This window comes from Narcine bancroftii, chromosome 6, assembly GCF_036971445.1.
Source record: "Narcine bancroftii isolate sNarBan1 chromosome 6, sNarBan1.hap1, whole genome shotgun sequence".
NCBI lineage: Eukaryota > Metazoa > Chordata > Chondrichthyes > Torpediniformes > Narcinidae > Narcine > Narcine bancroftii.
The window spans coordinates 152,480,934-152,493,327 of record NC_091474.1 but is presented as its reverse complement, the minus strand read 5'-3'; the positions used below and the strand labels follow the sequence as shown (position 1 = coordinate 152,493,327).

The window sequence follows — 12,394 nt, the reverse complement described above, 5'->3', positions numbered from 1 at the left end:
GAATGCACATTCTAATTGAAAACATCTAAAAATATTGTTGAAGTTATCGTTTAATTTACAAAGAGAAACAGGAAGAGGCCATTTTTTCCAGACTCTGCTCAAAGTTTATGAGCCCCCTCTGCTGTGAAGCTATTTTAGTTTCTTCCGTACTTCTCTCCTACTGACTACATAAAAATACTAAAAAATTATGTTACTGGAGGTGAAAAGAAGAATAATGCTTTTCCTTAAATCTGCTGTAGCCCCCAGGAGGCTGTAGGATCCCCGTTGAGAATGGTTGCTCCACAGTATTTACATCCATAGGCAAGAAGACCAAAATTGTACATTACACTTCAGTTGCTGTTTCACTAAGGCCCCTATATAATTGTAGCAAGTCATCCATGCTCCTGTATTCAATCCTCTTGCTAGAAAGGTCAAAATGCTACATTTCACTTTGTTTCACCTCTGTATTTGACTGGTGTGCAAGAACACCCATCTCTTTCCACATCAACATTTCCCAATCAAACACCAGTTAAGTGAGATGCTGCCTTTATGATTTTCCAACCATAGTGGATAACTAGATTTTTCCTCTATGTTTTTGCTCACTTAATCTGTTTCTGTTACCTTGAAGCTTCATTGCATCTGATTGACATTTCATTCAGTTTAATATCATCGAACTTTATATTCTGTTCCCTCATTCAAATCATTGATTCATGTATTACTGAGGCCAAACCATTAATCCCTGTTGTATCCTGTTAGTTAGATTCTATGATTAATCTAATCTCTCTTTCCTGAACAATACATTTTTAATCTATGCAAATATATAATAACAATGAGTCATAACAGAGAAAGTGAAAAATCTTGTGAAATGGTGAAGAATAACAATCTGAGTTTCAACGTGAACAAGACAAAAGAGATTATTGTGGACTTCAGGAGGACCAGGGACGATCACTCTCCACTACACATTAAGAGCTCAGTAGTGGAGAGAATAGGGAGCACCAAGTTCTTTGGAATCCACTTAAGAAGTGACCTATCCTGGACATATAATATCTCCTCACTAGTCAGGAAGGTGCAACAGTAACTGCACTTACTGAGAAGACAAGGGTACCGGGCACCATTCTGTCAACTTTCTACAGAAGCTCAATCGAGAGTGTCCTGGCCAGCTGCATCACAGTATGGTTACTGTAGAGCATTGGATCAGAGGTCAATCCACATGACCATAAGAGCAGCAAAGAGGATCACTGGGGTCTCCTTCACCCTCCCCCCCCCCCCCCCCCCAACAATGACATGATCTACTGGGATTGCTGTCTCAAGAGGGCTCATAAAATCATTGAGGACACCGATCATCCTGCACTAAGTATCTTTCAGCTACTCCCATCCCATGGGGAAAGAGAGGAGTATCAGAGCCAGTACCCAGTACCACCAGGCTGAGAAACAGCTTTTTCCCACAGGCAATGAGACTGCTGAATGAGTGATGAAGTCTTCATATCAAGGACCAGAGAATGCTTGGGTTGTTTTCATACAATCAGATGACAATAAACTTGAACTATTACTGTTAATAATATAAGTTTTAATTTTATACAAAATCTTTTAATATGGGACTTTATGAATATCAAAATATACCACATCTATGTGTTTTCCCTTACCCATTGTAGTTGCATCCTCATTAAAAAAAACCTCCCAGAAGCTTTTGTCAATTGTGGTTTCCTTTCGAGAAATTCACATTGATTTCATCTAATTCCTTTGGTAATTTCCAAGTATCTCATATTTTGCTCTTTTTCCACTGCTGATATTAGGCTAACAAATCTGTAGTTCCATGTTTTCTCTCCATTGTTAAATAGTGAAATTATATTTGCCACTTGACAGCAATTCCATAATTTACAGTAATCTGGAACTTGTTAAATGATGCTTCCACTATTTCCAAGCTACCTCTTTTGTACTCTACAAGGCAAGTTATTAGTACCCGGGAATTTATCATTTTCGTTGCTGTTCATTTCTCCAGCACTATTTTCTTAACAAGACTAACTTTTAATTCCTCACATTTATTATATTCATGATACCCTAACATTTCTCGAAAATTTTTTAAGTCTGCTTTAGTGAAGACAAAACAGAAGTTGTTGTTTAATTGTGTTGCATTTTCCCTGAATTCTCCCATTTCTGTCTGTAAGGAACCTACATTAGACATGACTAATCTTTTAATTATATATCTGTAGAAGCCTTTAAACATTTATATTCCCTGCAAGTTTACTCATATTCTGTGTTTAGATCTTTCAATGAATGTCTTTATCCATCTTTGATAAAAGCTAATGAGCTCTCAATTTGTAACTTTGTTTAAAGTTCATAGTTCAAATACATAACATTCACATGCAAAGCCGAGTCTTTTTCACCAGGCCAGGTAGAACTTCTGATTATCGGTAACTGCAAACTATACTCAAAGAAAGAAATGTAAACAAATTGACTGTGCAAATACAGATCTATAAATAAACATTAATAAATAATGAGCAAAGGATGAGTCTTTAATAAGTTTCTGAATGTGTCTGTTTTCAGGAGTCTGATAGTGGAGGGTAGCAACTGTTCCTGAACCTGGAGGTACAAATCCTGTTGCACCTGTGGCTCTTTCCTGATGGCAGCAGTGGGAACAGAGCATGTCCTGTGTGGATTGTTAATAATTGCTGCTGCTTTCTGACAGCAACTTTCCACGTTAATGTTCTTGATGGTAGGAGGAATTTTTCCTGTAATGTACTGGGCTGAGTCCACTACCTTTTGCAACATTTTTTGCTGAGAGGTATTGGTGCTCCCATGCCAGACTGTGATGTAGCCAGTCACCACACTTTCCACTACACATCTGTAGAAGTTTGCAAGGTTTCTGATAACATACTGAACAACTGCAAAGTCCCTTGGAAGTAGAAGCGTTGGCGTTCTTTCTTCACAATGGCTTTAATATGATGGGTCCAGGACAGGTTCTCTGAGATAATGACTCCCAGGAATTTAAAGTTGCTTACCCTCTCCACTTTTGATCCCCCAATGATATTGGATCATATACCTCTGCTTTTCTTTTCCTCAACTCTACAATCAGTTCCTTGATCTTGGTGACATTGAGTGAGAGATTGTTGTTAGTACACCATTCAGACAAGTTTTCAGTCTCTCTCCTGTATTTTGACTCATTCCCCTTTTTTTTACAACCTACTACAGTGGCATCATCAGAAAACTTGTACATGGTGTTGTTCTAGTACTGAGCCCCACAGTCATAAGTGAAAAATGAGTAGAGCAAGGGGCTAAAGTATGCATCCCCCTGGTGCTTTGGTGGTGATGGAAATTGTGCAGGTTATATTTTTGCCAATACACACTGACTGGGGTCTGGAGGTGAGGAAATCCAGGATTAAAATGCACAATAGTGTATTGAGGCCTAGGTCTTGGAGTTTGCTGATTAGTTTTGAGGGAATGACGGTGTTGAATTTTGAACTGTAGTCAATAAAGAGCATCCTGATGTATGCATATTTGCTGTCCAGGTATTCAAAGTTTTACGAAGAGTTTTGTGATATGGCATTTGCCATGGACCTGTTTTTGTGGTAGGCAAAATGGAATGGATTCATGTCATTGCTCAGACAGGAGCTGATGTGCTTCAACACCAGCCTTTCAAAACACTTCATCACAGTGGATGTGAGTGCCACTGGTTGGTAGTTGTTTAGGCAGGTTACCTCACTCTTGGACACAGCCTCCTACAGTGGTATCATCAGCAAACTTGTACATGGTGTATTGAGCTACACAGTCATAGATATTAAATGAGTAGAGCAGTGGGCTAGGTAACATCCCTGTGGTGCTCCAGTGCTGATTGAGTTTGAGGAGGTGATGCTTTTGCAAATTTGTACTGACTGAGGTCTGGAGGTGAGGAAATCCAATTCCACAATTACAACAAAAGCCTATTTGAAACAGGTGGGTATCACATCCTGCCAGAGTTGGAGACTGAATACACCAGCCAGTTGGTCAACGCAGATTTTCAGTACTCAGACAGGTACTCCGTGTGGACCAGATGCGTTCCTTGGATTCACTCTCCTTAAGGCGGCCTGTACATCATCTTCAGATACTTATAGTACCGGATCATCGGGGATGTGGGGATGCGCAATGGTTCCTACTTGTTCTGGTAGTCAAATCCGGCAAAGAATGCATTGAACTCATCTGGGAGTGAAACTTTGCTGTCCCCTATTACATATTTGATTTTGTATTTGCCTTTGTAGCAAGTTATGCCATTTAGAACCTGTCAGAGCTATTGGGTATCCTTTGTTGTTTCCATTCTCATCCAGAATATCAACTTCACCCAGATGATGACTTTCTGTTGGTTATACTTCCACTTTTTGCAGTGCTATTGATGTCCAGACTTAAATGCCTCTGATCTGACTCTCAGCAGGTTCCAGATTTCATAGTTCAACCATGGTTTCAGGTTAGCGAAAATCTTGAATGATTTTGTGGGGCGCACTCATTCACAGCTGTTTTAATACAGTCTTTAATGGCCCTGGTGTAATCATTCAGGTCCTTGGGTGAGTTCTTGAAGACAACCCGATCCACTGATTTGAGGCAATCTTCAGCCTCCCACAACCACTTTCTGGCTGCCCTGATCTCAGGAACCCTGCTTTTTAGGTTCTGCATGCAGGTAGCAGTTATCCAACTTGTCAAAATGTGGTCTCGGGAAAGAACAATAGATATTCCTTATCTTAGTGTTGCAATGGTTAAATGTGGTGGGACCTCTAGTATAGCAGAGGTTTTGAAGTCTTGGATCTGAAACTCCTTTTGTTAGCCATTGTTTTCTTCTGGTAGTTTTACAACAGGCAGAAATGTATACTTCTTGTAGCTCCTGCATTCATTCCTTAAATGTTAGTTATTGTTCATTCACCATCATGCCTTTTAATGAAACTTCCAATCTATTAAAGCCAACTTATTCCTTGTAAGTTTATAGTTTCCTTTGTTCAGACTTAGGATTTGTTTCAGATTGATTTACATCATTTTTGAAATAAATGAAGAATATCTATCATGTTGTGTTCACTCTTCATAATTTTACAGTTCATTCTTATCAAGCCTCTTTGAATGATATTCATGAATTTATTTTCAAATGATTGCATTTTTATTTGTTTCTCATAAGATTTTATTATGATAACAATGTTGGTGAAGTATGTTTCTTTTCTTACTTGCACATGAGCTATTATGACGGTAAAGAATGGATTGTGGAATTGGAGATATAATTAATCTACCAATCCTAAGTGATCTTCATTTAAAGGGTGATATACGGTGACTCAAACTCTGAAAAAGCTGTGGCCCTGGACTTTTGGTTTCTTGCAATTTAATCACAGCCATAGGTTCCATTGATATTGTAATGGATTGCAATATTGGAATTCTCTCTCCAATAAAAGTTTAAAACAGGATGCTTTGGATCAGAACTTTATTGGTGACTGTGAATCAGTCGAGGATAGGCAGACCCAGGAATGGTTAGTTTGTGGACCTGCTGTTGTGGAATACAATCATATACAATATGTTAGTCCTTGTTGAATACTGAGTAGGTCATAAATGAGACAAAACCTATCCTTCAAAGGAGCCATACAATCCATTGCAGATCACAGGACCCTCTGGAATTTGGTTTCCAAATCAGAGGATTGAAGGGAAGGAAATGAGGAAAGAAAATGGAAGGATCATTTACTGATGAAAGCAATTGTGGCTGGTGGTGAACATAAAATATAAGCAGAAGTTGTTCACTGTTCCTGTTCCACTATTAAGTAAATTTCTACTAAACTTTTTACCTCAGTGCCATTTTTCAGTGGTAAATGCTTATCCATTATTTCCTGACAGCTATAGTATTAAGGGATGAATTGCACAATAAGATTCTGATTCCTCTACACTTTTTATTTATCTTCATAGTTTACATAACTATTTTTATGAATATCAGTAAAATTCTATCAGGCCACCAACACTGCTATAGTGATTGTGATGGCATTTTGGTTAATTTAAATTTTAAGCATTAAAACTCATAATGTTTTAATGTCATAATGTCAACAATCATCCTGTATTGTTACGAGCCCAGAGGACCCCAAAACCCAGCAGCAATAGATAATCACCAAGACAAATGTTTACTTAAACAAGAGTTGCTTTTAATTATCTTTAAGCATGAAAACAGAATCATGCTTAAATTTAACTTAACTAACCTATCTTAACCTCTCCTAATCTAAGTGCACGTGTGTATAATGTGTTGTGTAAATTCAGGAAAGTTCTTTGGTTCACAGTCCAATCTCACTTCTCATTCCTCCAAGTTCACTGGTTGCAGGCAATTCTTATAGTGTGCACAGAATTTAACATTTATAAAGTTCACCAGGCTTTGGTGCTTGAAAGTTAAATAGTTACCACTCAGGAAGGTTTGTGTTGATTTTCAGAGAGAGATTTGTTGTTCCAGGACATCCACAACTGATTCCTTTTTAATCAGCCACTCCAATGTTTTGCTGACGAAATTTGCCCCATCAGGGTTCTCCAGCTGATAACATATTTCTTTCAGGTCACCACAGAGTTCCTTTTTGTTTCTCTTATTCCAAGTGAAACATTAGTCCCAACTGCTATCGCTGGCTATAACACAGTAGAAGTGATCTCTGTCTCTCTCTCTCTCTTTTCCACACACACACACACACACACACACACACACACACACACACACACACACACACACACTCAGAGAAAAAGCCTGTTTAACTCTCTCTGCTTGCAAAACCACATGACCCTCTTAGCACAGCAAGCTCTATTCCAGACAGAAGGTGGCTCCAACAAGATCTTTTATCTGTTGCCTTTTGTAAACAACCATCCATTAGTGAAGTCTCTTTGACACTCTCCAAAGCTCTTGCAAAAGCTGTGGAGCCAATATGTCCAGCATTAGCAGAGCTCCAGTATTTTAAATAAGACCCATTTTAAAGTGTTTGTATGTGACCTACTCTAACAAACCTTTCCCAAGTTATCTCCCAAAAACATATCTATATACTCTGTCACAGTATTCAAAGATGGCATATGGAAATTAGATCTTGTATTCCTTTGGAAAAAGTAAGTTATAATTTACAAAATAATTATTCTTTTTTTTGTTAAATCTTGGAGCCTGTGCATGGTATATATGTGATGTAACCATTAATATTTTCTTTCCCATACATTGATGGTATTGTCCCAATCCATGACAAATAATTGAATGGTATTATCTTAGTTGATCTCCTCTTCTCTTTTTTTCTTTTCTTGGGGTAGTTTAGAGGGTGTAGGGAGAAATGGGTGGAGGGGGGGTTATATGGGATGAATTATTATGTATTGTATTTTGATTGTATCATTTATTATCATTCGTAAATAGAAATTTCAAAAAAACCTCAATCTTTTGCTGGGACTGGATTGACAGACTTTCTGGATGATTGGGTGTTATTTCTAAAAATACTGCATCACTTATAATGTTTTTAGATGCTATTCAATAGGACAAATTTTCCAGTTAAAGAGATGAGTTGAAGAGAACATGAGAATATTTATTGAGAACATCTACAGGGAACACTGTCATCAGAGAGCAGCAGCATTCATCAATGATCCACACCACTGAGCAATGCTCTGTTTTTGCTAATGCCATCAGGAAAGAGGTACAGGTAGACCCCAGCTTACGATGGGGGTACAGTTCCAGGACTTGCATTGTAAGTAGAAATTATCGTAAGTCAGGGTTTACCTGCACTGGTAGTAATTTGCCTTCTCCCTGCTGGGAGGCTGATGTTCCCGATCCTGCTAGGAGCCTGATGTTCCCGCTGCTGCTGAGAGGCCAATGTCCCCACTCCTACTGGGAGTCTGAGGTGGCGCCAAGTAACTAGGGGCAACGGCGTCACCTCGCAACCTACGTTGTGATTTGGTTCACATACACAGATTGCCGTTGCTCCCCTTCCCTCTTCAATCTCTCTCCCTCCCCAGTGACCGAAATCTGCGCATGCTTTCCATATCAGTTTTTTATTAAAAAAATGGTGTTGGGTGCATCAAGACACAATACAAGTAGACCCCGACTTACCTTTATTCAATATGAATTCTGATCATCGTAACTTTGAAATATCATGTCAGAACATCGTAAATCAGGGTCTATCTGTATAGGTGCCACAAGATTCACACCACCAGGTTTAGGAACAGCTGCTACTCCTCCACCATCAGATTCCTCAACAATAAACTCAATCAGGGATTCATTTAAGGACTCTACTTGTGCACTTTATTGATTTTTAAAAAGAATTCTCTATTGCACAGTCAATTTGTTTACATTAGTTATCTGTTTACATTTCTTTATTTGTTTACATGTGTATGTTGTGTATAGTTTTTTTATTGCATCAGCAATAAGTGGTTATTCTGCGTCAACCGCAGGAAAAGAATCTCAGGATTGTATGTGATGTAATGTATGTACTCTGTCAATAAATCTGAATCTGATCTGGTGTGTTTGAGGGAGCTTTTGAACCAGGGCATGGGAGAATGGAAGGGAAGTGTGGGAATCAGAGTTCAATGAGTGAAAGGAATTGGGGCCTGGATGACTGGAAAGAGAGTGTGGAAATTGGGGCCTGGTGAAGTAAATATGCTCATGGCAAATATAACCTGGTGAGCCAGATGCCAAACCTTTAGGGTTTCTCAAACACCAGGTAACAGACTATTGGAGCTTTGCTGTAGATATTGCTTGAACCTAATATTTGGTTAACTCCTGGCACAGTCAGATGGTTATATGGATATCAGATTCTTTTGGTTGTCCACACCTCATGATTCCAGTGGATTCTGGGTAAAATTCACTCTCAATGGTGAATCGAATTTGGAAGATTTTCGTTCATATTCTACTCCATCTATTCACAGCCCAAACTATGAAATGACAAGTATATTTAAAAAGTCCAAGAGACAAGATATTTCTTGTCTTCCATTGACATTCTTCTTTGCTGCAATCATTATCCTAAATCATACACTAGTGAGTGCCAAAAAATGCCCTGGAATTGTCAAGACAGCTGAGGTGAAACTTCAAGATTACAATGCTTTGCTGGATGACATTCTCAATGTTTGTCATTGTAGCTTTTATGTACCAGCTTGTTTGGATCCTTTGTAGGGGCCAGAAGCCCGATTTGAAAGGGACATCCTTTATCTCCTTTGAGAAAGTTCTTGTTTATTTGAACAAGATGGTTTGATTTCTGAAATTGCTTTGTTATGAAGACATAACTCTTCAAAGAATAGACTTCAATTTGTTTTCCTGTGCATATCAACTGACAATATTCTATACATCTGGGAATTTAGTCAGAGCTGTGAATCTGTGTGAATTCAGGCCTAAGCCAGCAGGTCAATTTAATAAATTGTTGTGTAGTGCACAATTCATTAGAGATCTTTCAGACATCCAACTTACTGGAATATCCAGACTATTATCTCCAGTTGCAACCAAGAATGAACAAAAAATGTGATAAATTATGGTTAACCTCCATAGCGTCCCCAGGGATAAAGTTGTACCACTGGAAGGCTACACATGTCTGTCATCAGCAGACACAATAAAGCAACTTCTATAAAAGATGTTTTCAGATTTATTGCACAGAGCCACTCTCAAAAAAGTAAGGTTTAAAGAAGATTGCAAAAGTATAGAATGTACTTAGTACTGCTGACATACCATCCAATGATTTCCTTATGCTAGTTTAAACATATTCCTCAAGTTTTCCAATTTTATGATACAAATACTTCAAAACAGTTCCTACAGTGAAGCTTATGATACATTGTCTGCAACAGAAGAATACAAATAACTCAAACTGTTATAGATAATACAGACAATGTTAATGAGACAGTTATTTTCTTGCTTTTTACCTTTTTTTGTTGTAATTTTAACAGAGTACAGAAGTCAAAGTTCCAGAGAAGATAAAGCTTGGTCATCAGCATTTAGTTATCAGATGAACAACAAAAGGACATCATTTGATGGTATAGACAGTAAAACAGGTAAGATCTGGCATTATTAATACTACAATAAAGGTCTTTATGCAATAGTGAAACCTGATAACCTGAGGTTAGTGTAGCAGTTAGTGCGTCACTGTTACAGCACCAGCGATCAGGACTGGGTTTCAAAACCTGCGCTGACTAGGGAGTTTGTACGTTCTCCCCATGTCTGTGTGGATTTTCCCCGGGGTCTCCGGTTTTCTCCCACCATTTGAAATGTACCGGGGGTTGTAGATTAATTGGGTGGCACGGGCTCGTGGGTCGAAATGGCTGTTAACGTGATGTATTTATAAATTTAAATTTAAAAAATTTAAATTCACTTTTAAAATAATTTTAGACTTACTAATATGTAAAGGTATAAACTAGCTTTGTTTCAGTTTCCTTGAGTTTTTTCTTGGATTTTACTTTCTGGTGCCAGTTTCACCTCCTGTCTGGGAGACAGGCTGTTGATCTGGCCAGCTGTTAATCACTAAAATCATCAGGGACTCTTCACTTTGGCCTTCTGGGCTTTCACCCACCATTAGACTTCTCCCACCCCACTGGTAATATCAGGATAATCATTTGTATGTCTAAATTTAAATTTCTTGTTAGCTCCTTTGAAACTACATTTTGAAATACTTTGTGTGTGGCATTTGTGTATTAAGGTTGACACTGATATACATAGAACACTGCAGCACATTATAGGCCCTTTGACCCACATTCCTTAAAAAAAGTACTAAACTTTCCCTACCCCATAACCTTCTATTTTTCATCCATCCATGTGTTTGTCTTAGAGTCTCTTAAATGGCCCTAATGTTTCAGCCTCCACCACCATGCCTGGCAATGCATTCCAGACACCCAAAACTTTCTGTGTAAAAAAATCTTACCCCTGATGTCACCTCTAAACTTCCCTCCCTTCACTTTGTACATATATCCTCTTGTGTTTCCTATTCCTGACCTGGGAAACAGGCATTGACTGTCCAGCCTATCTATGCCTCTCATAATCTTGAAGACCTCCATTAAATCTCCTCTCATACTTCTACGCTCCAAAGAGAAAAGAACCATCTCAGCAAAACAAATACTGTTTTAAATTGTAGAAACTGATTAATTATGTATCAAAGCCAATTTGAAAGATGGTTTCAGAGTGGCGAAAGTGAAAACATTGCATTATGGTTATGATGAGGAGAGAAGTTACGAACAATACCGGAGAAGAGTTAAACTGAGTTTCATCACCAAATCTGCAAATCTGGAATAATAAGGTCACATTTCAGAGATGAAATAAAATAATAATGAAGTAACAAATCCATTTCAATTATAAGATTTGCTGTGATAATGGCTTAAATAATAACTTGACTGAGTTGATTCAACCATGTAGCAAAGAACTGCCTTTAATCATGTTATAGGGAAAGGGATAGAAAGAATACAGTATTAGAGAAATCACTGAACTGGTCCTGATGGAGTTCACATGTCACAGCATTCTCTAGTGTTCTCTGGACAGCATTCTCTAAACTTTACATTTTCTTTTAAATCCCAATTGTTTTCCAATTATAAGTCCTCATTTTCTGAAACTTCTTTCTGCTCCCTGAAATCTCACATTTCTCTTGGATGTTCTGAGCCTTCACAGGAGTGGTGTGTCAGTGATAAAAAATGTTTTTAGCCTCAAAATCTCCTGGTGAAGCACAAGGTGTAAGCTTTAACCAGTAGCTGCAAACCTTGGTAATATAAGTGTGTCAGCTGGTCTAAGCAGGCCTGCAAGCATACAAATGAAGTGCACGCTTCACCCTGGCTGCTTTGAACTTTTTCAGGCTACTTAGCAGTTCCTACAAAATTGGCCACTAAAGCAGTTTTATGTCTTCTTTGATCATTTCCATCAGTCTCTGTTTAGGACCACAAGTTGCTTCGCTTCTGCTGTTCACCTCCATGGAGCATGTTTGACTCTGCTTATTTGCAAATCAGTTTAATTTGCAAATGAGCAACATTAGGACTCCAAGATTCACCACTCAGACTATGAAATCTTTATACCAAAGATTAGTTTCCCTTGGAGGTAAGAAAATCTGAAATACACCATTGCTTTAAAATATTCCCAAAACATCACTTTGGTACTGTTTGATTATGGTGATTGCGTGTAAGTATTCAAAATGCGATTGTTGTCTCAAAGGGATAAACTATTGATGACTATCGGGGTTAGATGACATAATTATTTTCAAGGTAGCATCAACAAAATCTGAAAGTTGTTTGCTTTCAGAATTAGTCATTAGTTGTGCACTGGTACAACTGGAAATTCCTAATTTTTCACTCAAACCATGAGTAAAATATTGGAAATTCTTTTGCACTTTGTCACATGGTCAACTAATATTAGTAAATATTTACAATATATACAATATTTAGTTTCAAGTTTATGTTTTTCCTCTTAATAGGCAGCCAACTTTATGTTCCTAATGATTATGGTGCCTCTTTATAGTTTGACTTTACA

General features: G+C 38.0%; 1 protein-coding gene across 6 annotated transcripts in view; it reads left to right on the top strand.

Annotated features, from left to right (window-relative positions):
• The window catches only part of LOC138736596 (uncharacterized), a 61,793-nt gene that overhangs the window by 14,794 nt on the left and 34,605 nt on the right, over positions 1-12,394 (top strand). For all 6 annotated transcript variants that reach the window (XM_069886356.1, XM_069886359.1, XM_069886357.1 and 3 more), the window contains one exon: positions 9,841-9,945. In XM_069886356.1, coding sequence (XP_069742457.1) covers positions 9,841-9,945 — 105 coding nt within the window. The remainder of the gene's footprint in view (positions 1-9,840; positions 9,946-12,394) is intronic.